At 62.9% G+C, this 25,008-nt stretch overlaps 2 protein-coding genes across 26 annotated transcripts in view; one reads left to right on the top strand and one right to left on the bottom strand.

The window, feature by feature from the left end:
- LOC138921912 (uncharacterized) overlaps positions 1 to 16,815 on the bottom strand; it is a 25,234-nt gene extending 8,419 nt beyond the window's left edge. For 6 of the 21 annotated variants that reach the window (XR_011434908.1, XM_070257834.1, XM_070257832.1 and 3 more), the window contains exons 1-5: positions 12,598 to 16,644; positions 12,051 to 12,463; positions 11,041 to 11,228; positions 9,563 to 9,736; positions 9,138 to 9,225 (exon numbers count right to left, since the gene is read on the bottom strand). Coding sequence is in view for 8 of the 21 variants with exons in the window: in XM_070257834.1 (XP_070113935.1) it covers positions 9,138 to 9,225; positions 9,563 to 9,736; positions 11,041 to 11,087 (309 nt within the window). In the remaining 13 variants the exon portion in view is untranslated. The other 15 variants (XR_011434905.1, XR_011434904.1, XR_011434906.1 and 12 more) reach the window with 13 other exon arrangements.
- GTPBP6 (GTP binding protein 6 (putative)) overlaps positions 16,810 to 25,008 on the top strand; it is a 26,403-nt gene continuing 18,204 nt past the window's right edge. For all 5 annotated transcript variants that reach the window (XR_011434896.1, XR_011434895.1, XR_011434894.1 and 2 more), the window contains exons 1-8: positions 16,810 to 17,209; positions 21,189 to 21,326; positions 21,904 to 21,974; positions 22,114 to 22,244; positions 22,517 to 22,587; positions 23,495 to 23,653; positions 24,347 to 24,555; positions 24,748 to 24,896. Coding sequence is in view for 1 of the 5 variants with exons in the window: in XM_023633894.2 (XP_023489662.1) it covers positions 16,846 to 17,209; positions 21,189 to 21,326; positions 21,904 to 21,974; positions 22,114 to 22,244; positions 22,517 to 22,587; positions 23,495 to 23,653; positions 24,347 to 24,555; positions 24,748 to 24,896 (1,292 nt within the window). In the remaining 4 variants the exon portion in view is untranslated. The remainder of the gene's footprint in view (positions 17,210 to 21,188; positions 21,327 to 21,903; positions 21,975 to 22,113; positions 22,245 to 22,516; positions 22,588 to 23,494; positions 23,654 to 24,346; positions 24,556 to 24,747; positions 24,897 to 25,008) is intronic.

Genomic DNA, 25,008 nt, shown 5'->3' with positions numbered 1-25,008 from the left:
AGGGCCCTACAGGCCGGTTCTGCAGCCCAGAGACCACCCCCACATACCCTCAGCCCCAAGCAGCAGGCTGGACGTGCATCCCCTCTAGGACGAGGCCCGTGTGCAACATGGTCCTCCGACCCCACCTGTCCCCTCTGCCAGGGCTGCGCGTCCAGGTGCATCCAGCCCACCAGGCCTTGGGGGCTACGAGGAAGGCCAAGCACGGGGACGGCATACACACCAGGACGTGTCCCTCAGCCTGGACGCCCCCCCACAGTGACTGCTCAGGGACGTGGAGCCTCTCCCCGAAACCTGTGTCCCCCATCCTCCCCCAGCCCCCTCCTCCTGGGAGCTCCCACCTCCGGGACCCTGGGCCGGTGTAGGTTCACGCAGCCCCACGCTCAGCCGGCGGGATCCTGCGGAACTCAGCGAGCACGAGCAGGGAGCCGGGGTTGCGGCAGCGCTGGTGGCCCGGCGGCTCCAGCTCCTCCAGGGAAGCCTCGGAGAGGGCGGAGGCCAGCCCGTGCCTGGGGCGGGGCGTACGGCAGGGGCGGGGCCACGGCGAAGGGCGGGGCGTGTGCCGGGGCGGGGCCACGGTGAGGGGCGGGGCGTGTGCCGGGGCGGGACCACAGCGAGGGGCGGGGCGTGTGCCGGGGCGGGGCCACAGTGAGGGGCGGGGCGTAGGACAGTGAGCAGGGGCCCAGGTCAAAGGGGTGTGGGAGGGACGGAGCCGACATGAAAGGTGGGGTATGGGAGGGGCCTAGGCGAGGGGCGGGCCCTGAATGAGGGGAGGGGCGGGGCGGGGCGTGGGGGGAGCACACAGGGCAGGGTCGGGGCCCAGGTGAAAGGGTGGTGGGGGCCCCGGCGAGGGGCGGGGCCTGAATGAGGGATGGGGCGTGGGAGGGGCGGCTCGGAGGGCGGGAGGACGGACCAGGACCCCTCCGCCCCCAGCGCCACCTGTGATCCGGGGCCCGGCGTCTCGGGCACCTTGGAAGCCGAGCTCGAGCGGGAAGGGGGGGGTGGGCGAGGTGGGGCCGCAGATGACCCGGGCGGGGTCGCGGCCCAGGCCGTGCGTGTCCACGTGCTTCTGCAACAGCGGAGGAGGAGGGGGCCGTCGGAGCCTGGGGGTCCAGGGTCGGGGCGACCTCGCTGGGGGGCACCCTGGGCCTCGGGTCTGGGGGTGGCCGGTGCTCCGCGTTCCGGAGTGAGCAGGGGGTGGCGCCCCGTGTCCCGGAGTCTGGGCATCCGTGTCTGCGCGTTGATGCCCCTTCCAGGTGAAGGGGGTGGGGGGCTGCTCCCCCAACGGACCCCACAGAGGCTGAAAACCGGTGCTGCAGCAGCCCCCCCACCACAGGCGTGCACACCGCGCGTCTCTGCCCAGGGTGGGCCGCACCTGCGGAGGGCCGGGACCTTGCCCACACCCCCGACTACTTCAGGGAAGCCCCGGGGCCTCTGGATCAGGCTGTCAACCCAGGACGCGTGGGCAGCCTCCCCATCCCCTCCGCAGGCGACCCAGGTTCAAGAGAATCCAGAAAAGAACCCAGAAGAATCTCGGCCTGCCTCCAAAACTGCCCCCTGGCCCTCCGCAAAGATGAAAAGCAGAAATAAATGACGGGATCCCAGAAACCAGTCAGTCTTCTGCTCAAGGAGAAGGCCACACGCCAGCCCAGGCAGAAGCAGAGGTGCCAGGCTCCTCCGGACAGCCGACCTGAGGCCGAGGCGATTCTCACGGGGGCACAGACCGCTGACCCGCAGGACGCAGATAACAGACGGTGGAGATGTGGGGACCCGCACGCTGCCCCACGGCCCCTGCGGGGGGACACCGACACCACCCGTGTTCCATCTGCTCAGCAAGAGCTCCGACGGCCTCCGAGACGACGAACCCAACAGCACGCTGCCGACAAGGGAAGATGCTCACGATTCCCCAAGCGAGGAAAGCACGCACGGAACAGGCCGCAGGGAGCCTGGCGCGTCCACCAGCGCTGGACGTGGGGAACTTTCGGTTGGTCTGAACGTTTTATGTGCAGACGATGTCTACGAGGAGAAACAAGAAGCTCTTCCCCCTGAGGGACAAAGTGCAGGAAAAAATTAAATCTAAAGGGAGACCTCAGTGTAGACAAAAGAATCTGCATGACCCTCCGGAAACGGGACGGGACAACCGCCTGTTCTCGCAGAACTGTGAGGCCGAGGCCGACAAGTGTCCTGGGAAAGGCCCGGTCACCTCGCCCCGTAGGCACCACAGGATCCCGCAGGATGGAGGTGCCGACCCGGGACGCCACACTCAGTGCTCCCAGAGACCGTAGACACACTGTGCGCCCCGGCCAGGCGACCAAGCCAGGAGGACGGTGAGGAAGGGACGGCGGCGTCGCCTCTAAGACGATGAGGTTCTGGGACCACTCGGGCGCCTAAGTCAACATGGCGCCTTTCTCAACACGAGGGGCATCTCCTGACACCTCTAGGTGACCCCTCGTGACATGAAAGCCAGACAGATGGGTCTGGGAGACAGAACAAGGCGGCACCGAGATGCAGAGCAGAACACAGGCCACGCCTCACGGCTGTGGATTCCACACGTCACAGCCGTGGAGCCCACGTATCGGGGTAAACTGTCTCCCGTGAGGATTCTGTACAATCTCCTTCTGGAAACATCCGCCCTGAGACACGGGGAGAGAGACACCCTCAAGTCACTGCTGGGCAGCACGAGTCCCGACGTCCCCACACAGGGACACACGTGGAGTCCACACCGGTACCCGGGGGCTCCCTATGACAGGACGGGCCCCGGTCAGGAGCACGGGGAGGGGGGGGTCTGTGGATCGTCTGCAGTGCAAACACAGAACAGAGAGGGTGTGGGAAGCCGTGCACACACACAAGGCGAGGGACGCCTGTCTCTGACGTGGGCAGACACCCTGCAGCTGCGTAGGACGCCCCGCCCCGTACAGCACGCGCGCGAGTCCCCTGGGTCCGTGCAGCTCAGAGGGCAGGAACGTCCCCGGGCTCAGCTAGAAAAGCCGCCCCACGGGGTACGATCGAGCCCACACAGAAGCACGGCCGCTCCTGGCCAGGCCGACGGGGGCGAGACCCCCATCCGTCCAGGAGACCAGGGCACATGACCCCCGCGTGATGGCCTTAGGAGCTGTGGGAGGTCAGCGGGGTCAGACGAGGTCAGGAGGGCGGAGGTCCCGCGATGGGATCAAGTCCTAACAAGAGTCACAGAGCTGCCTCCTGTCTCTGCTGTGAGCACACAGCGAGGAGGGGCCATCGGTGACCCCAAAGAGAACCCGGAACTGGGGGAAATAAACACAATAAAAATAAAATAAATAAAGTAAAATAAAGTAATCTGATGTTTAAGCCGCCCCGATTACGGTCCTTCGTTACGGCCGCCAGAACCAAGACGCCAGGACGCGCTGTTGTCACGAGCGACTGCAGACCAATCGCTAACGTGGTGACGCTTCCTAAGAAGGAAGAGGAACAGCCGGACCCGGGTGAGTCCCGGTGACGCCCGCCACCCTGCAGGCCAGGCAGCTCCGTCCCGTGGGGCAGCGGCCGACCTTCTGGAACAGCCCGCTCACCTGCGGCAGGCGGAGGCGCGGGCACAGCACGTTCTGGGGCCTGTCCTTCTGCCTCGTCCTCCTCGCGGTGTCCTGGATGGCGTCGCGGAAACAACGGGGAGGCTGTAAGTCAGACAGACGGACGGACGGACGGTTACCGCAGCAACAGTGGATGCACAGACTGGTCACCTCGTGGTGCTCCAACATCTCAACACAGAGACTGACGACGGCCACATGCAGCCCAAGGCCACCGTCTCCCGATCCCAGGACCCCTGACCCCACTGTGCACTCACCCTGGCCGGCCCCACGTGGGGGCCACGCCCTGGGCCAGCGAGTGGGGTGCCTGCGACAGCCCACGGGGGAGCCGGTCCCCGAGCCCTTGGAGTGAGTGCACCTTCAGAGCGGGCCCAGCTCATGGCCGCTGCATCGGGCCCTCCAATCCGGGATGCAACCGGGCCCTCGACCTGGGGAATGATGAGGAGTGAGGGAGTGACGCCCCTCACAGCCGCGCTGACCGTCCCGTTCCAGGCCTGAGCCAGCTCGTGGGCGCACGGCCGCGTGTCAGCAACAAGAGGGCGTCCAGGCACAGCCTCCAGGATGGACGGGGGCTCAGCCCACACTGGTTTACAAGGTGGTCGTGGGCCGGGAGGGGACCAACCCGAGGAGCGCGAGGCGCAGAAAACACCAGGGGAGACTGGAGGGTTACGGTTAAAAAAGGTAAGGAAAGAAGAGCCCACCATAGAAATAAAAGCTCTCAATTAAAAGGAATCCAGGGAAAGTCTTCGCAACAGATAAAGGGCTAAAGTCGCCACCGTGTTACAGACACACCAAGAGTCTACACCTGCACAGTCCTGGAGGGAAAGTGACACTGACTGACAGACATGTCTGTCCACTCGTCTGTCCAACCATCTACCCATCTACCCACCACTCGACCCATCCATCATCCACCCACCCATCCATCCCCCTGTCCACCCACATACCCACTCGTCCATCCATCCCTCCCTCCCCCTTCCTCCCACCCCCGCATCCATTCAAACCTTTTCCAGCTCCTTGTCATCACCAGGCACTGCCCTAAACAACGATCCAATCAGACCCCCCAAAACCCCGTCCCTGCCCTCATGGAGCTTCCATTCAATCTCAGTAGTAATGAGAGAACGAAACTGAAACAATGACCCTCTCCACCTGACGAGAAGGCACAGATGACAAAACGTGACGTCCTAACGGAAACACGCACCAGGAGATAGGTTTGGGAGGAGCTGTTAACAACATAAAAATCCTGATGAGCTGTTAAGGGGCGATGCCGTCCACAACAACACAGAGCGCCTTTGTCCAGACAGACAAGGAACAGGGTCGACAACAGGGGAGCCCCTGAGACTGCGGCTGTTCCTCTCTTCTGCGTTCACTGCACCTGCGGAACCTCCGACCACAAGCCTGTATCTTACGCAGGGAGAAAGTGGCACGGACGCGGGGTGAAGCCGGGACTGGGCGAGGCGGAGGGCGGACCTCCAGGTAGAAGGGTGGACCTCGGCCGCCGCCTGCATCTCCACCTCGTCAGAGACCCCTGCGAACAGCCCCTCGGGATGAAGAGCTGACCCAGATGAGAAGGGGTCATGCCCACACCGGTCCCCACAGGGTCCCTGCTGCTCAGGCTGCGTGGGGGAGGGAGCTGCACACACCACGCACCACGGCGTTAAATCCACCAAGGGGACGAGAACCGCGTCCCTTCCTCCTTTGCATCCTGGAGCCCAGCAGACAGGTTTTATGCCGAGGGTCCGACACCGGGCAGGACTCCATGCGGGTTGGGCATGTCGGGCGGGGCCGGGATGTGCGCTCAGGTCCCAGGATCCTCTCTGGGAGCTGCTGCCAGGAGCACGATGGATCAGGACCACCACCGGCCCCCTTGACCCCTACAGCATGGACCTGGGCCCACACATGGTAAGCTCCCAAGCGTCCCAGGGCCCCTTGTTTCCCCAATTCCACCCCCGAGGTTGAGTCCCCCAGACCCCGGCCCCCCGTGAACCTTGTGCAGCAGCCTGAACCCAGAGGACACCGCGGTGGATGGACAGGGGACGCAGCTCAGAGACCCAGGGAGGCGGCGCACCCCACGGGCCGCGGGAGAGCAGCCCTCAAGGCCCAGGCCGCCTCGCGCCTCCGGCTCCCCCTCCTGCCCCAGGCCCGACTGTGGCCCCGCCTCGTCCAGGAGCACGTGCTCCTTGAGGAAGGCGACCAGCGTGCTCTGCAGGACATGGCCGGGCCCTGGCGGCTCAGGATCAGCAGCAGATCGCAGAGCAGGAGGAAGGCCCGGCGGGCACTGAGAGGCATCCATCCACCCTAAGAGGACAGATCCCGCCCCCACCCCCCGCAGCCCCCCAGGACCCAGTGGACCAGCACCCCCGGGCCTTCCACAAGCAGGAAGGTGCAAATGAAACATGGGGGACATTTAGTGACATCGAAGGACCTGCTATGCAACGCCAGGACACGAGGTGACGGGCACAATGGCACGCAAACACACCAACATGTATGTGCGAACAACACACACAACTGCCAAAGTGACTAAAAAAACCTGAGCTGAGCTGGACGGGGACGGCCTGCGGGCGGGGGGGAGGGGCCTCACGCCCTCCCCTGTCAATCACCCCAGACAGGAAGACATCCGGGCTCGCGTCTCCAATGGGAAGTACCGCTGCGGCATGGAGGGAAGATGCGCTCCCCACCCGGCAACAGCCCAGCCAATCAGCGATGCCGCAGCTAAGCCAAGGACAAACAGCTCAACCAATCAGAAACACCACAGCCCAGCCAATGAAAACCGGCATAGTCCAGCGAATCAGAAGTGCCGCAGCTCAGCCAATGAGAAACAGCTCAGCCAATGAGTGACACTGCAGCTCAGCCAATCAGAAACACAGCAGCTCAATGAGAAACAGCTCAGCCAATCAGAAACAGCTGAGCCAATGCGGAGCCGTTCCCGCCCTGGTCCGTCCCTCTTCGGATGGCCCTTTCTTCAGAGCGGCCCCGCCCTCCCCCTTTCTCTGTAAAGGCAGCTCCCCCGTTCTCTGGATTTGCCTGTGGTTCTCCACAGCACGCACGTCCTGAGTTGCAATTCTTTGGTCTATTCCTGAACAGACTCATTTTGAGATAAAATAACGGGCAAATTTGCTTTTTAAGTTGCCACAAGATGCAAACACACAACATACATACAACACGCAAACATACAAACACACATGCATACGATGTGCAAACAACAAACACAACATACAAACGATGAACTGGGGAAACGTCTGCAGGAGAGAGGCCGGCACTGTGGCTGTGAACCAGAAACGTACAAACGAACAAAAAAGGACCAAAGCACACGCATAACAGGCGATCCCAGAGAAAATGCCCAAACCCTTGACCCCCTAGTAATCAAACATCCACCAAATGAGACATTTTTTCTCTAAGATATTGGTAAAAGCTCCTTTTTAAATTGACGCCCAATTTGCTGTGCAAAGCAGCAGCTCCTCATGGTGCATGGAGGACGGCAGAAAACTGAGTGACTCGCCCCGAGCCGCAAAGCGCTCACAACAGCTTCATTCCAGGGCCCGCCCGGTGGTACAGCGGTTAAGTTTGCACGTTCTGCTTTGGTGGCCTGGGATTCACTGGTTCGGATCCCGAGTGTGGACATGGCACCACTTGGCACGCCATGCTGTGGTAGATGTCCCACATATAAAGTAGAGGAAGATGGACATGATCTTAGCTCAGGGCCAGTCTTCCTCAGCAAAAAGAGGAGGATTGGCAGCAGATGTTAGCTCAGGGCTAATCTTCCTCAAAAATAAAAAAAAAAAGCTTCATCCCTGGCACGAGATTGACCCGTCAACATTTCATCCACGGGAACAACCAGCCGAGTTCCAGCATGAACTCTGAGCGTGTCCATCAACCCCACAGACGTCTAAAGGGTGGGCTGTGGCTGTGCAAATGGGACGTTCACACAATTCCTTCTCAGCGTTCGGGGAAAGACGCCGTCATCTGACACCCGTGTAAGATGTGTAGACGCCGTCACGTAAAACACCACACACCCCGACTTTCCCACGCACGGGGCACTTTCACCTTCCCGCCTCTTGCTCCTCTGACCCTGGGGACGGCCCGGCCAGGACAGAGAGCGTGACAGACCCCCTCTCGCTCAGCGCCCCACTCTGGTGGTTCAGGCCCATGCGGCAGCCAGGTCAGGCCTTGAGCAGCCTCTCCCTGAAGCCCAGGAGCCCCGTCAGCGGGAGCGCAGGCACCGCCTCAGAGGTTAGCATGTGCGTGATGTACCCGCCCGCCTGCACTGGCTCTGCCCGGCCATCTGTCCAACACACACGGGCCATGCGATGACGGAGGCGGTGAGGGAGGCCATCCCAACAGCCGCGCCATGGGCTTGGGACCCGGGGCCCCACCAGACCACAGACCTGGGCGAGTCCCTGATGCGACAGAGCTCGGTTCTCCCGTCGGTGAACGTGGGTAGAAGTTGGTCTGGCCGGAAGGCGATGGTGGATGGACAAACTGACCGCAAACCCGTGTTGTGCCATGGGCGCCACCCAGACGCCAGGTCCCAGCACAGCAGGGTGCAGCTCCAGGGCTGCCTCAGGCCAGACGTGACAAAACACACCCTCTAAGGACAAAGGGCGTGTGGGGAGTGAGCGGGTCAGTCCTGTGTGCTCATGCCGACAGGCTACGGTGCCCGGGGCTCACGTGGCGGCTGCCGTGAAGGTGCCGTGTGCACGAGGTTAACCTGCAGCCAGCGGACCCGAGGTCAGGGAGATGACCTCAGTAATGAGGGTGGGCCTCGTCCAATCAAGTGAGGGCCAAACAGCAGAGACTGAGGTCTCGGGACGAGATTCTGCCTCCAGACCAGGACAGAGAAACCCGCCCGAGACCCGGCTGCCCTCGGATTTCCGACACCCAGCCCACAGGCCAGCGAGCCAAACCTCCAAATCAATCTCCCGACGGCTGTGTTCTGCGCGTCTGTTTCCTGAGACCCTGAGGGACACGCGGAGGCTGCTCCTCCCACCAGCTCCTGACCGAGCCCGACAGCTGGGACGTCAAACAGTAACAAACGAGACTCCAGGACCAGACCCTCGGAGGTCCACACTGCCACCCCACAGAACTGTCACCAGACCAGGGAGCGCTCGGGGCGGGGCGGGGGCAGGCGCTCAGAGATTATTTGAATTTCACCCCACACGATCGGTGGACCGGCCACGTGGCAGTGTGGGCGATGGCCCAAGTCAGCCCTCCTGTGAGAGCCAACGAGCCCAGGCCGGCCCCCAGGATGACGGACGCCTGCCAACAGGGGGGACAAGTTGCCGGTCAAAACGCGGACACCACCCCTGTCCTTCTCGTGTCCCCTCCAGACCCCACATCTAGAACTGACCTCCACCAGGTCCCCCGCCACCTGGGGCAGCAGCGGCTGTGTGGCCGCCACGATCTGCCAGAGGAGTGCACAGTAGGCACACTGGAGCGCACAGTGCACCACCTGCAGGACACGGGGCTGTCCCGGGGTCGGGGATGGACGGGGGACCCGCCCTGGGGACCTTCCCCACCTGACCCCCTCCCCCAGCACCATCCCCACCTCTGACCCCCCAGGGCCCTCCCCACCACCCTCACCTCGGTGGGCAGGCTGCCCTGGTGCCACTGGAAGGTCAGCAGGCTGTCCATCTTCTCACACAGGTTCCAGGGGCGCAGGGCGTGCGCACTGACCAGAAACACACACACACAGAGTCAGGGGGCCAACGGCTCGTCTCAGGTGCTCGGGCTCAGCGGGCGCTCGACGTCCCCCGGGCGAGCCGCTGACACTGCCCGACAGGCCCTGGAACCGAGGGCTCACCCGCCCCAGGCGGCCCAGGTGGGGCTCCCTCCAGCGCACACGCCCAGTGCCTGACTGGCCGAGGCCTCGGTCCCAGCTCCAGAGGACACGGCTCTGGCCCCAGACGGGCTGCTCGGAGGGGGCAACGGGCTGCCAGGTGCCCCAGGGCCCCCCCCACACCCACGGGCTGACCCTTGACCTCCGGGCCCTCCTGGCCTCCCCTCACCAGGACCAGAGACGGGGATGGGTGTCCGAGGGAGGACGACAGCCCTGTGCTTGGGGCTCGTGTGTGACCCCGAGGCGGCCTCCGCGTGCCCGGCTCACCCAGAGGAGGCGGCCCGTCTCCACAGCCGGGGGCAGACCCGCACCATCTCCCCGCGTCCCGGAACAGGCCTGGTTCCTGCACAGCGCGCAGACAGCGGAGGGCGCGGTCAGCAAGGCAACACCTTCCTGGCGGCCCGTCCTCCCTGGGACACCGGCCCGCGTCCCTGCCCGCGCTGTGTCCTCCCTCTTTCCAGAGGGCGGCCCTGGAAGACGGGCACAGGAGCCAGAGCCGCGGTCGGCCTCTGCAGGAGACAGATGTTTGCCATGACGGGGCCAGAGGACGCCCTGTGCACGCGGCCGGCGAGGAAGGGAAACAGTCACGTGCAGACCCGCCGCCTGCACGCATGTCCCCCGTCCCTGCACCTCGCGCCTCCCCAGGGGCACCCGCCCCACGAAGGGGTCTCCACTTTGGGCGGAGAAGGCGGGCGGGGAACCGCGATGCCGGCCTCTCAGACCCCAGACTGACGGTGGCACCTGGGTCGGGGGAAGCGAGACGGGACCCAGTCCTTCAGGGACAAGCGGCTCCTCACAAGGAAAGGGCCCGGATCAGGGCTGGCAGCCCCGCCCTCAGGTCACTCGGCCCTCAGCCGCCTCTGCCAATAAAGTTTTATTGGAACGGCCTGTGTCAATAAAGTTTTATCGAAACCACGTGTGTCAATAAAGCTTTATCAAAACCGCATGTGTCAATAAAGCTTTATTGGAACACCTGTGTCAGTGAAGTTTATTGGAAGGGCTGGTGTCAATAAAGTTTTATTGGAACCGCGTGTGTCAATGAAGTTTCATGGGGACACAGCCCACTGGGTCACGTGACGTGTGTGCTGCTCTCACACTAACACACGGACAGGATGACCTGACGGCATGAAAATGATCACAACCAGCCCTTCACAGGAACCGTCTGCCGACCAGGACCACGTAGACAAGCACTGCCCGGGTGAGGCTGTGCTTCCTGGGCACCCCGGGGACCATGCAGCACGCTTGTGACCCCACATCTATTCACGCCCAGGGGTAGGAGCACCAGCACAGGCCCAGTGGGAACACTCAGGACCACAGAACGCGGCCTGTGTCCCCAGAGACCAGAGGGGGTCCCCAGGAGGACGGTTTGTCAAAGCTCCATGCAACAGAAACGATGGCGCCCAGACGCACTCAGTCAGCATGTGAGTCCTGCTGAGACGTCCCGACACCCTAGAACCTCACATGGGACCCGCCCAGAGACACTCACACGCCACCAACAGCCACACCTCCCGCCACAGGCACAGGCCCAGCGTGCGGGCAGCACGACCACCAGAGCAGCAACCAACACCAGCTGTGAGTGAGGGGACGTGATGAGAGAGTGGGGGCCGCGTCAGCTCTGTGACCCTCATCCCTGCACGGGGAGCTCACCCTTGTGCACGAGGTCGTCCACTTCCTGACAGTAAATCAGCGTCCATGCTTCTCCTGCGTCAGGCACACCCACACCGTCCCGTTGTTTTTAGCTCCCGAAATCCCACAGGTGACGTCCTCGCTGTCTCGGGCGCGTCCGTGTCAGCATCCCGCTCGGCCGGGCCTTTCCTGTGGTCCAGGCCTGTCTCCTGCAGGGACGCACGAGCAGTGGGGTGACTCCCCTCATCCCTGCACCCCAGGCGCATCCTGGGCTCCTGGAGGAGGCGTCCAAGGTGGGAGTGGGCAGGGGAGCCGCACGGCCTGGGGCTTTGGGTGCCGCCCACACCCCACCCCCACGTCGGTGTCCCCACAACCACAGGCCTGGGGTCTCCAAACGGCCAAGCCTGCAGCCTGAAGGGACCCAGGACAGGACGGCTAAACGTCACGGGGTCCTCGGCCGACGCTGAGTGGGGCTCAGAGAAGCTGTGATGCAGCCGTGAGCACAGGCCCCGTGAGGACGTCCACGCCATCCAGCCCAGTGCCCGCGATCGACTGCGGTGACGTGGCTGCTAAGGGTCACCTGTGGGCCACGCACGCACGCATTTCTAGAGCCGGATTCAGTCTGCAGCCCACTCGCAAGTGCACCTGCGACCACACAGGTACATGCATGCACCAACACATGCACATGGAAACACACCGCATGCACCGTGCACACGTGTGTGCCAGCACATGCACAGCACACACGGGCACATGCACACACACGTGCACAGGGAACACAGGGAACGCAGGGCAAAGTTCTACGTATTTTTCCCTTTTTCTCAGGTGCAATGTTTTTCAAAATAACAAGTGAAAAACGTTAATGGTAAACGACTTTTGACTCATAGGACTTTCTGAAGATGTTCCACACATATTGTGAGACATGAGAAATTACTGTAGATCCTACATCTGCCATCAATGGATGAAGAAACAAAACGCAGTCCATCCCCACAATGGAATATTACGCAGCCCTGAAAAGGAAGGAAACTCTGTACCTGGTACATCATGAATGGGTCTTGACGACAAGATGCTCAGTGACGTCAGCCGACACAGACGGACAGATACTGTGTGACTCCACTCACAGGAGGTCACAGAGGAGTCAGATCCATAGAAACAGAAAGTAGACGTGGAGCCAGGTCTGAGAGAGGGGGGTGGGGACTCCGTTTAATGGCGTGGACGGGGACACCGCAGCCACGAGGAGCCAAACCTGAGTCTTCCACAGCAGGTCAGAGCTGAGGGACTGAAGGCTGCACGTGGCGGGGGCCACGAGGATGAGGACACGACGGTCACACACATGGGGCCTCATGGGAAGGGCTCGCGGGGGCTCCCGAGTCACGTCCTGTCTTGATTCGGATGGCGGCTACGTGATCCCACGTTATACGGATTCGTTACACGTGTACAACACACCCTGTAATAACCATTACAGTCTGTAATTTTTTTATGAAAAGGGGTCTTCCCACCCCGTGCAAAGGCCCTTCCCCAGGAGCGTTCAGAGTGGGGCCACCTCCACCCGTTCCAGAACCTTCCATCACCCACACCTGCCTGCAGCCTCACTCCCCATCCAGGCCCCACGTGATATCTCGGCGGATCCGCCTGCTCTCGTTCTCCCATCAGTGGCCTCGACGCCGTGTGTCCTCGTGTGCGCCTTCCACCCCCGAGCACCATGTGCTGGGACCATCCGTGCCACGGCCACGTGTCGGCCTCAGTCGCTGTTCATGGCTGAACCACACCCGCCCTCTCCGCTCACGGCTCCGGGACTCACGCGGACTCCGGCCCGTCCACACGGCTGCTGAGAAGTCACCTCCCTCACGCCGGGCATCGACCTGGGAGGCTCTGAGTGGAGGCTGAAGATGAGCCTCACGGGCCCTGCAGACACCACGCTGCCCACAGCCCCGGGGAGAGGAGGGCGTGGTGGCCACGTGTGTGCACGGCACCAGCAGGGAGCACGTGTGTGTGATCGCGAGCACGTGAAGGGCCCGCGGGCAGGGCAGGCGGGGCTGCAGTCAGTGCCCCCTCCGCCGGCCTCCCGGCCCCACCAGGGGTCCCTGCGCCTGATCCCAGGCATAAGACAAGACGGCCGCCCCGCACGGCACCCTCGAGTCCACGGGGGCGAGCGGGGCGCATCCTCCCACTCGCTGGCTGGATCTGCTCCACGCTCCTCTCACGCCAGGCGGGATGACGCGCACGGCCTCGCGGGGAATCCCAGACGCGGAAACCACGCCGCTGCTGAGGAGACCCGGACGATCCGGGGAAGGAGACAAAAGAGCCGGGGCAGCCGCGTCCTCACGGCTTCCACGTCGCACACGGGCTGTTCCACGCGACTTCCAGGCACCAGCTGCAAGGGCCCAGCATCACCAGAGACCCCGCGAGGAGGGGTGTCCTGACCCCGGGGGTCGCGCCGCAGGGTGCGTGGGGGGCGGGGGCCAAGGAGGGGCCAGAAGAGACCCCAAGGAGACCCCAGGGAGACAGGGAGCCCCGTGGGTAGAGAGGGGCCCTGGGTCTGAGGACGGAGGGGACGCGAGGAAGGGAAGATGAAGGCCGTCCCAGGCACAGGCATCCCACAGGCGACTCCGGGCACCGGCAGGCTGGGCGGGTCCCTGCTGAGCCCTGTTATCACCGTCCTGTTCCCCAAACACTCGCTGTTCCACGTCCCCGTGAGTCGCCTGTCTCCCCGCGAAGCCTCGGCCCTCCCACACCCTCCTTGTCTCCGGCCGACGATTTAAGAAAAGAGCCTGCGCCATCTGGGCGTCGCTCAGGCTTCCCGGGTCTCCGCACGTCCACTGTGGTGAACCTTGATCCACTTTCTCCTCTTAGTCGGTCTCATGTCCGTTTAACCCGCAGCCCGGCCAGAAGGACCCACGTGGTACAGGCCATGTCTCGGTCCCCTGCACACCTGACACGAGGGTTCACTCCACACGAGGCACGGACCTAACGCTGAGATGGAAACCACGAAACTTTCAGAACAAACATAGGAGGAAAATTCTGCAACGTAGGGTTAAAATGTTTTGATTGATCACAAAAAGCATCATCCATAAAAGAGCAGATACATCGGAGTTCATCAAAATTCAAAACTTTTGCTCCAGAAAACACATTGTTTGAGGAAATGAAAAGACAAGGCACCGTCTGATAGAAAAATACGTGCAAAGGACACGTCCAGTGAAGGAGCTTTATCAAGACTTTATAAAACAAGGCTCAAAACTCAACAGAAAGAAGACAAGCAAATCAATAAAAATGACCAGCAACGGCCGGCCCAGTGGCGGTTAAGTTCACACATTCCTCTTTGACGGCCTTGGCCTGGGGTTCGCAGGTTCGGATCCTGGGTGTGGACGCGGCACCGCTTGTGAAGCCATGCTGTGGCAGGCGTCCCACATATAAACTGGAGGAAGGTGGGCACCGATGGTAGCTCAGGGCCAGTCTTCCTCAGCAAGAAAAAAAAAAAAAGACCAGCAAAAGATTGCAACACACTCCTCACGAAAGCATACATATGGATCCAAAGATGCTAAGCATCAGAGAAACGGGATTAAAACCACAGCAAACACCACTTCCTGACTATCACAACGGCTAAAACCAACAAGGCTGACGAGCACAGGAGCGTGTGAGGCCACTGGACTCTCCCACCGCAGACGGGAGCGTGAAACAGTGTGACCAGGGTGGACGACAGCTTGGGGGTCTCGCAAAAAGCACACGTTCCAGACTCCAGCCACTCGCTGCTGGTCCCGACCCAGGAGAAACGAAGGCCCATTTCCGGGCAAAGGCTTGTGCACAGAAGTCCCTACAGCGGCTCCACCTGGGCGCCGAGCAGGAAAACCTGGGCCTACGCGACGGAGGGAGACGCCCGCACGGACGCAGCCTCAGGACACACGTCTCACGGAGGCGGCACTGCTCCCGCCCGAGTCGCCCAGACCCGCCTCCCCTGCGACATCAGAACTGCTCAGCCAGGAAGCTGCAGCCCCCCGCCCGCCGGGCCGCGCACCCCCAAGCCCACTTACAGGGGCCCAACCGTGTTCAAGGCCCAAATCAGCAATTCCGCCACATTCTGGGGGCTTCTCCAGGGCAGCGACACCGACCACACTGAGGCTGCTGTGTATTTCCATTGTGAGATGCACGAGGAGGGACCATGAAGCAGTGAGCTCGCTGCACCGCGGTCAGCGTGTGTCCCCACAGACACACGTAAGGCCGACGAACAGAGGGAGGAAATCAGTTACCAAACACCCGTCGGACCCCATTCCAGGCAGGCGGTCCACACACAATGTGCACTAAATACAGAGCTGCACACTGACTGGCAGCATATTCGGGACACATTAAGCTAAACATTTTACCAAGCAACACAGACAACACGATACGACACATACAGTAACGTGGTGCGGTGCGTACACCCGTCCCAGGCCGACGCGCCGCGCATCTGTCCTCAGTTTCCTTCTCTCCCCCCAGATCTTCGCATGGCCTCATCGTCACAAAGGGTGTGGACCACCCGAGCTCACCAACTCGTGAAGTCAGCATCCTAAGTTTGAATTCAGTCTCGTCCTGTCCACAGGCAAATGGCACCAGGATGGTCCACGTCTTTCGGCGGCAACGCTGAGTCAAGATCCCAAGATGTCACCGATTGTCCTCAAGGCTAACAATCTACGTCTCAATCCCCATTTCTACTTCTGCACAGTGTGATCCCATTTGTCAGGCCGTGTAGACGACAGATCCCGCCAGTAACGCACCGTCTCAAGGTCGCTTTCATCCCTTACACACATCCCTCGATGCTACTGGGTTTCCAAGGCCGCTTGGGGCTCCGTTCCGTCTTTCCAGTCGTCTGGCGTCTCCCTCATCCTCTGTTACACGATGTGATGTAACCTCACCTCCCGAAACCTCAGAAAGGCCATGGCCTCCTGCAGACACTTAGAAAGGAACATTTCAACGAACCGACAATGGTTCTCCCGTGAAAACCAGAACCTCCGTGGAGGCTGGAATTCTGTGACCCCTTCAGCACCGGGCACTCCGCATGCTGCCCGCAGGAGAAACTGCGACCAGTCTGAACGGGTGAGGCTCCCTGGAACCAGCCCACCCTCACCACATGCTCGACCCAGCGGGCTCTGCCATCATTTCCCAAGCCACATCCACAAGCCACATTCGGACCCCCAAGGCAGGATCTAAGACCCCGGAGGGGGACTGCACTCGGACTCACAAAGGCAGGATTGGGACCCCCGGGCCGCATTTGCATCCGCAAGGCAGGATCTGGGACCCAGGGGCTACACTCGGACTCACAAAGGCAGGATCTGGGACCCCCGGGCCGCACTCCGACTCACAAAGGCAGGATCTGGGACTCCCGGGCTGCACTCGGATCCCCCAAGGCAGGATCTGGGACCCCGGAGGCCACACTGGGACTCAGATGGGCAGGATCTGGGAGCCCCGGGGCCGCACTCGGATTCACAAAGGCAGGATCCGAGACCCCTGGGCCGCACTCAGACCGCCAAGCAGAGTTCGCGCCCCCCGGGAACGGGGTTGGCCCCGGACCGGCCCCGACGGTGCGCGGAGGCCGGGGCGGGCGCGGGAAGCGCGGCGTGGGGGGCGGGCCGCAGTCGGGCGCGGGGCCCGGCCGCGAGCAGCATACCTGGCGCGGGGTCCGCCGCGAGCATCCCGCCGCAGCGCAAGGCGCCCCGCACGGCGTCCGGAGCCCCGCCTCCCTCCCAGAGGACCCGGGCCCGCCAATCAGGCGGCGTCGACCACGTGACGCCGGGCGGCCAATGGGGAGCCCGCAGGGGAGCCCCGAGGCCCCGCCCACTGCGGACGGGCGGACATGAAATGTGGGCCCTGCGGGCCGCCGTCCGCCCGGGGGCCTGGCTGCCCCGCGTGGTTCGCGGCCGCCCGGCTCTGCGGGCCGCGGTGCCGCTGCTGCCCTGCCCCGAGCGCGCGCTTGCCGCCTTCAGACCCGGGGACCCGGGGGGCCTGGACGGGCGAGGGGGCGGCGGCCGGGGCCCATGGGCGGATGGCCGGAGAAGCCGAGCGGGAGAGGAGGAGGAGGAGGAGCCAGAAGATGCGGACGAGGACGAGGACGAGGACGAGGAGCTGCTCAGGAGGGACCCTCTGCTGCCGGCGGGCGCCCAGCGCGTGTGCTTGGTCCACCCTGAGGTCAAGTGGGGCCCGGGGAAGCCGCAGCTGACCCGAGGTGACCGGCGGCGGGGCGAGTGAGGGGCGGGATGAATGAGGGGCGGGGCTTCTAGGGGCGGAGACTCCGCGGGGCCACTCATAGGGAGGCGTGGCTGACGTGGTGGGGAGTCGGGGCGGGGCTCCGTGGGCTGCGACTCTTAGCGGGGAGACTGAGGGACTGGACGGGACCCTGAGGGCTGGAACTCACTGGGCGCGGACTGAGAGGCGGGGCTGTCGGGTGCGGGCTCCAAGGGGCGGGGCTTCTGGGGGCGGGACTTAGGGCGGAGACTGTAGGGGCGTGGCTTCTGGGGGCGGGACTCCAAAGCCTGACACCCATGGGGCGGAGACCCCCGAGGGGCGGGGCTTCGAGGGCGGGACTTAGGGCGGAGACTGTAGGGGCGCGGCCTCTGGGGCGGGGCTCCGAAGGTGACGGTCATGGGGCGGAGACCCCCCGAGGGGCGGGGCCTCGAGGGCGGGCTGAACCTGCCGAAGCGCCCCCCCCCCCCCCCCCCCCCCCCGCTGCGACCCTGGAGCCCTCCTGATTTGGGGCGGGGCGCGCCTTCTGCTGTGCACGCTGAGTCCTGGTCCCCGCCCTCCTCGGCTCTCCCTCCCGCCAGCCCGCAGCGCTGTCTGCCCGCCCCGTCCCCAAAGGCGCAGTGTCACCCAGGTGTAAACCCCGTGTGCCCGGTGTGGCTCCCGAGCCCCCATCTTTTCTCCACCGGCATTTTCACTTGTCGTTGAACACGAGACACAAGACCGTGCCCAGAATCGTTCCTCTCGCTCTTTACCCAAACCCCGAGGAAACTGCACAGCCTGGGCCGCCGCCCTGAGCAGCGGTGACATTCGTCACCCGTCCTTCCCCCAGGCGGGGACAACCCACCGGGACCCCCGCAGAAGCGCCCGCCCGGGCCTAAGCCTGGGGACAGGCCGAGCTGACAGTGGCCAGGAGGCCGGGCCGTCTTGGCAGGATGGTCCTGCACGGTGGAGGAGGGTGGGACCCCGAGGTGGAGGGAGCCACACACAGGCGGCTAGGGGCCCTATGCAGAGAGGGGTCCTCGGGGGAGCATGTCTGGGGGCGCCCGGGACCACTCCCAGGGGGCCGAGAGCCGGGTCACTCCTGTTCGAGTAGGCCGTGTAAGGACTTGGCTTCCACAAGCACACTGGGTTTTGAGCAGGACAGTGACCAGATCGGATGGGCTTCTTTTTATTCTTTTCCTCGTCTCCTTTCTGTTAGAGCTTTATTGAGCTGTGGTTCACATGGCATCAAGTTACCCATTCTGAAGGGTGCACAGTGCTGTGCAGCCACCACCCCTACCTAGTTCCGGAGCGTTTTCCACGCTCCAGGAGACCCTGTGCCCTCAATGGCAGTCCCTCCCCACCGCTCCCCCACCCCGCCCCTGGCAGCCCCTGATCGCTTTCTGTCCCTGTGAATCTGCTGGACATTTCACCCAAGTGCAAGCTGGCAATATGTGGTCTTTGTGTCCGGCTTCCATCCCTGAGCATCACGTTTTGGAGGTTCATCCACGTTGTATTGTGTGTCACTGCTTCCTTCTTTTTTTTCTTGCAGACTTTTTTAAGAGCAGTTTTAGTTTCAGAGCAAAATTGAGGGGAAGGTAGACATTTCCCATATCCCTTCTGCCCCACACTCTGACAGCCTCTCCCGTTATCAGTGTTCTCCACTAGATGGTGCATTTGTCACAACTGCTGCACCTGCGTTGACACATCATTGTCGCCCAAAGTCCATGGTCTCCCTTAGGGTTCACTCTTGGTGTTGTACGTTCTGCAGGTTTGGACAAATGTGTAACACATGCATCCACTGTCACTGTACCATACAGAGTACTTTCAGTGCCCTAAAAATCCTCCGTGCTCCTATTCATCCTTCCCCGACCCCTGGCAGCCGTGGATCTTTGCTGTCCCCGCAGCTTTGCCGTTTTCCAGAATGTCACAGAGTTACAGCCATATGCTGTGTCGCCTTTTCAGACTGGCTTCTTCCACTTAGTAACATGCATTTAAGTTCCTCCACGTCTTTTCATGGTTCACAGCTCTTTTCTTTTTAGTGCTGATAACATTCCGTTGTCTGGCGGCACCGCAGTTTATCCACTCCCCACTGAAGGACACCTTGGATGCTTCCGAGCTGCTGTAAGCATCCACCTGCAGGTTTTTGTGTGGACAGAAGGTTTCAGTTCATTCGGGTAAATACCAGCTGCTCGTATGGTGAGAGTGGGTTTAGTTTTGTAAGAAGATGTCCAGCTGCCTTCCCGAGCGGCTGCACCGTTCTGCGTGCCCACCAGCCACGAATGAGGGTTCTTGTGGCTCCACCTCCTCGTCAGCATCTGGTGTCGTCAGTGTCCTGCATTTCGGCCATTCTCATAGGCGTGCGGTGGAATCTCGTTGTTTTCGTTTGCGTTTCCCTGATGACTATGATGTGCGGCATCTTTTATATGCTTATTTGCCACCTGTATGTCTTTGGTGAGGTGCTTGTCTGAGTCTTTGGCCCATTTTTTAATCCAGTTGTTTTCTTATTGTTGAGTTTTCAGAGTTCTTTGTATGTTTGGGATGACAGTCCTTTCCCAGATGCGTCTGCAGATATCTTCTCCCAGTCTGAGGGCTGACCTCCCACTCTCTTGGCAGCATCTTCTGCAGACAGAAGCATTTAGTTTTTGCTGCTGCCGTGTCCTCGAGCTCACAGATCCTTCCTCAGCCCCGTCAAAGCCAAGCTCCATTTCTGCTGCAGTGTGTTCAACGTCTAGCTTTTCTCCTGGTTCTTTCCTAGGATTTCCATCTCTCTGCTCCCATATCCCGTCTGTTCTTCCACGCTGCCTACTTTATCCATCAGAGCCCTTAGCATGTTAACCACAGTTGTTCTAAATTCCCAGGCCGATGATTCCGACATCCCCGCCACGTCCGAGTCTGGTTCTGACGCTTGCTCTGTGTGCACGCTGTGTTTTTTTGTCTATTTGTAGGCACAGTAATTTTTTCTGGATGCCGGGCGTGAGGTACCAGTAGAAGGAACTGTGGTGACGAGGCCTCGTGCTGTGGAGGTCGGGGAGGGAAGCGCCCTGTCGTGCTGTGGGAGGTCTCGGCCTTGCAGTGACCTGAGCCGCTGGACTGGGAACTTCGCAAGCGCATCTCAGTTTTCATTTTCCAAATAGTGGATACCCGGGGGTGACAGGGTGGGGCCCCGTGTGGCGTTTGACGAGCCTTCGGGGCAGGTGGCTGTGGGAGGGGCCCAAAGGAGCAGGGAGGCTTCGCAGAGACCCAGCGGGGAGCTGGGGACGGGCCGGGCAGGTCGGGAAAGACAGCAGGGTTTGTCGATGGGCCGTGTGTGGAGATGAACGAGGGAAGTCAGGGATGAGCCCAAGGGCCCATCCGAGCGACCACGAGGGCCGACGTGGGGAAGACCCACGGGACCCATCAGGACTCAAACTCCAGAAGATTGTGCCTCCCCTCAGCCCAGACGAGGGCAGACCCTGTCTCCCCATGGCACAGAGGCTGGAGGACTCGCCCCCCAGCACAGGGGATGGGGGATCCCAATGTCCAAGGTCTAGAGGATGGGGACCAGGGGTTGGCGCTGTCTTTCCTGGGCCGGGCCGGCACCGACAGCCACTGGGGCCACCGACTCCTCACCTCGGGGGCTCCCAGCTGCCCTGCAGGGAGTGTGGGGGTCCCTGGGCCCTGAGGGGCCACCTCACAGCAGATGCCGTGGAGCCGGTCACAGGGGTCCTCACTGAGCAGACGGGTCACTGATTACAACAGAGGGGGCCGTGCTTGCGTTCCTGCTCGGCTCTGGCTCCTCGTCCCCCCGCTGCCCTGTCCCCTCTGCCCCCCGCCTGCCAGTCGTGCCCAGGAGAAGAGAGCCATGTGCTGACTGCAGTGCTTTCTGAGGGGACCTGCACGCTGGGCCGAGGAAGCCGTCAGGGCCTGGGGAGCAGACCCAGGAGTGCTGGGTGGGGCTGGGGAGGGACGCGTCCCTCACACGGTCCCGTCTCTCCCCACAGCCGAGTGGCAGGTGGCGGAGGCGAGGGCGCTGGTGCACACACTGGACAACTGGTCGGTGGTGGAGACGATGGTGGTGCCCACCAGGACGCCCGACAAGAAGCTCGTGTTCGGCAAAGGGAACCTGGAGCAGCTGACGGGTGGGCCCCACGCACGTGCCCCGGGCCCCCTGTCCCCTCTTCTCCCCGGGGATCGCAGCCACGGCGGGGTGCTGTCAGGGCCGGGTGCAGGCGGCCTCACGGGAACTCGGGAAAAGCTGCCACTGGGATCAGAACGTCAGGGAGGCCCTGAGGGTGCTGTCCACACAGTTTAGGGTGGGAGCCGCCCTGCCGCCCCCAGCCCCACCCTCCCCTCTCTGGGCTGCTCGCCAGCCGCTCAGTGCCCTGCCGTGAACCCTGACCTCTGGACCCTGACCATCCCCACCCCAAACTGCCCTCGGCTCACAGTTCTGAGCAGCGAGTCCTGCAGATGGCCCGTCTAGGTTCCCCCGGGCCGTAGACGCGCTCAGTCCCCCCGGGTGGGTGTCCTCCCCTCTGTGTGACAGAGACCCACGCCCCTGAAGACAGACCCCATCGACCCCTCAGCCGCCTCCCGACATCCCACATACGATGCTCTGAGTCCGGGATGTCCCGTGAGCACAGCCAGCGCGTGCAGCCCCGTCCCGCAACAGACGTGCTGGGGTCACAGACCTGTGACGAGACCATCTCTTCCCCTCAGAGAGAATCAGGGGGTCGCCCGAGGTCACCGCCGTCTTCCTCAACGTGGAGAGGATGAGCGCGCCCACCCAGGTACCTGGGCTCCTGGGGGGCCAGGCGGGCGGGTCAACATCCCACCAGGAGGGACATGAGGACACAGGACCACGTCCGCCCAGCCTGGGGTCCTGTCGCAGAACCCCTGCCCACTCACTCGCTCTCTCTCCTTTTCCAGAAGGAACTGGAAGCCGCCTGGGGTGTGCCGGTGTTTGACCGGTTCACGGTGGTTCTGCACATTTTCCGCTGCAACGCGCGGACACGGGAGGCCCGGCTGCAGGTGGCGCTGGCCGAGCTCCCCGTCCTCAGGTAGGCGGCCGACCACGGGGCCTCCACAGATGTGGACCCCTTCTCATTTCCACATTTGATGCTGCCCGGGGGGTAAGGACGGAAGGGCACCGAGCACATCCCCCACGAGGACCTGCGCCCCAGGGGTGACCCTCCGTCCCCGGCCATGAAGCCCCGTGGAGGGGGGACCCCGGCACGGCCACTGTTCTCACCCTCAGTTCTGTCGTGTCGCCCCTGCCCTGCCCCCCACGACAGGCCTGTACGTCCACTGAGCCGCCCCGTTTCCCTGTCAGGTCCAGCCTGAGACGTGACGTTGCCCGTCTGGACGGCCCGGGCCGGGGCTCTCGCTACATCATGGGCTCAGGTAACGCGTCCTGGGTCGTTCTCTGCGCGCTCAGGGGAGGGGGGTGGTGACGGCAGCCGCCCCCAGGAAGGGACGACGTCCGAGATCCTGATGGGGCGAGGGCTGCGCGTGGGCCTCACCTGTGCTCACATTCAAGCCAACTAGGGATTGAGGTGTTCTCCCAGGGCGGCCGAGACAAAGGACCACACACCCAGGGCGTAAACCCCAGGGGTCCATCCTCCCCAGTCGCAGGGCCGCGCTCCCTCCGGAGGCTCCAGGGGAGGGTCCCTCCTGCCTCTTCCAGCGTCCGGGGCTCCAGGGTCCCTGGGCTGGTGGCCACCTCCCTCCCGTGTCTGCGTCTGTCCTCACGTGGCTGCTCCTCTGTGTCTGCGTCTCCTCTTCTGTCTCTGATGGGACACGTCCTTGGATTCAGGGCTGCCTCCTCCAGGAAGCCCTCCTCTCCATCCTTGATTCAGGGCCACCTCCTCCAGGAAGCCCTCCTCTCCATCCTTGATTCAGGGCCACCTCCTCCAGGAAGCCTTCCTCTCCATCCTTCCCTTCATCGCAGCTGCAAAGACCCTGTTTCCAATTAGGCCCCGTTCCCCGGTCCTGGGGTCAGGACGTGGTGTGTCCTGGGGCCCCTCTCAGGCCCCTGTGGGCATCGTGGGGTCCTCCTTCGCAGGCTGTCCCCTCGGGCTCTCACTTCCTCCCGTTTTGGGGGAGCCAGGTGACCTCAGAGGGCAGAAGTCAGAGGGGAGGCTGCCGTCCCCAGGGCTGACCCGTCCCCCAGAGCAGGAAGGTGTCGGGGTGGGAGCAGCCGGGAGGGTCCCAGTGGCCAGAGCGCGTCCCCGTGCCCCGTCCGTGGCACCTTTGCTCTCGCGTCGTCGTCCCGGTTCTGCTTGCTGACCCGCCCATTTGGTGCTTTTAGGGGAGTCCTTCGTGCAGGTGCAGCAGCGTCTCCTGAAGGAGAAGGAGATGAAGATTCGCAGGGCCCTGGAGCGACTCCGGAGGAAGAGACAGCTGCTGGGGAGGCAGCGCCGGCGGCGGGAGTTCCCGGTCGTCTCGTTGGTGGGCTACACCAACTGCGGTGAGCGCGGGTCCGGGTGGGAAGCGGGGCCCCTCTCGCCGTGCTGGGCGGCGGGATTTTGGGGGAATCTGCTTGCAAACACAGCAACCTGCAGAGTTCACCAGGAGATGGCGATAGTGAGAGCGCGCCCAGTGTGACCACACGTCCGGGCGTCCGGGGGCCCACGGCACCCCGGCCAGTTGCTGGTGTTTGTTGAGTGCCAGATAGGGGGCGGGATCTGTGTCTCTCATGGACGTTTCCAAACTCTGAGCAATAGGAAAGATTCGACGATTTGAGTCCCTTCACGGTAGACTCGCTCTTTGAAGAATAAAAGCAGGTTTTATTGCGTGGCCGTTCACGTCCGCTGTAAGGTTTCTCCGAATGTTACGTGGAGTCCACGCAGGAGACAGAACCTGGGGTTCCTTGTAGCGTCACAAAGCCCCCGAGTCTCAGCCGCCCAGGGAGAAATGAAAGCACCCCCAGTTCATGTCCTGTCTACACCACCCCCTCCCGTCTACACCATCAGTCTCCGCCTACACAGATCCCCAGCCCTCTTACACACACAGGGTACACACCCTGACGCCACTGTCGCTCTTCACCTACGCATCACACGCCCCCAGCATCCACACCAACGGGCCGGCCCGCGTCCAGCAGCGGACGTGGGGGCAGTGAGGGGCCACTCATGCAGTGCGTCCCTTGTGACCCGACTTCCAGGAAAAACCACGTTGGTCAAGGCGCTGACGGGTGACGCCGACATCCAGCCCCGGGATCAGCTGTTCGCCACGCTGGATGTCACGGCCCACGCGGGCTCCCTGCCCTCCCGCATGACCGTCATCTACATGGACACCATCGGCTTCCTCTCCCAGCTGCCCCACGGCCTGATCGAGTCCTTCTCCGCCACCCTGGAGGACGTGGCCCATTCGGTGAGTGTGAGGTGGTCTCGGGACAGTGACCTCGACTGTCAGCACAAGGAGGGCCCAGGGCCCCCCAGACACTGTGTAACCGGGGACCAAGTTCCCTCATCACCAACCAACGCCCGTCCTGCTCCCCTCCAAGAGGACATAACGGGCCAGTGGCCCCCAGCTGTCCGACCGCCTGGCCCGTCTGGTCCCCAGGACCTGGTCGTGCACGTGAGGGACGTGAGCCACCCCGAGACGGAGCTGCAGAAAGCGAGCGTCCTGTCCACACTGCGCGGCCTGCGGCTGCCCGCGGCCCTGCTGGACTCGGTGCTGGAGGTGCACAACAAGGCGGACCTGGTGCCCGGGTGAGTGGCGCCCGCCCCGGCCCGGAGCGTCTCCTCGGGGTGCCGCGGTGCCGGCGCAGGGGGCGTCCTCCTCGGGGCGGCTCCGTCTCCTGCCCCGCTGCTGCCGGTCCTG

The sequence above is a fragment of the Equus caballus genome, chromosome X, assembly GCF_041296265.1.
Source record: "Equus caballus isolate H_3958 breed thoroughbred chromosome X, TB-T2T, whole genome shotgun sequence".
Lineage (NCBI taxonomy): Eukaryota > Metazoa > Chordata > Mammalia > Perissodactyla > Equidae > Equus > Equus caballus.
This window is presented reverse-complemented; position numbering and strand designations above follow the sequence as displayed.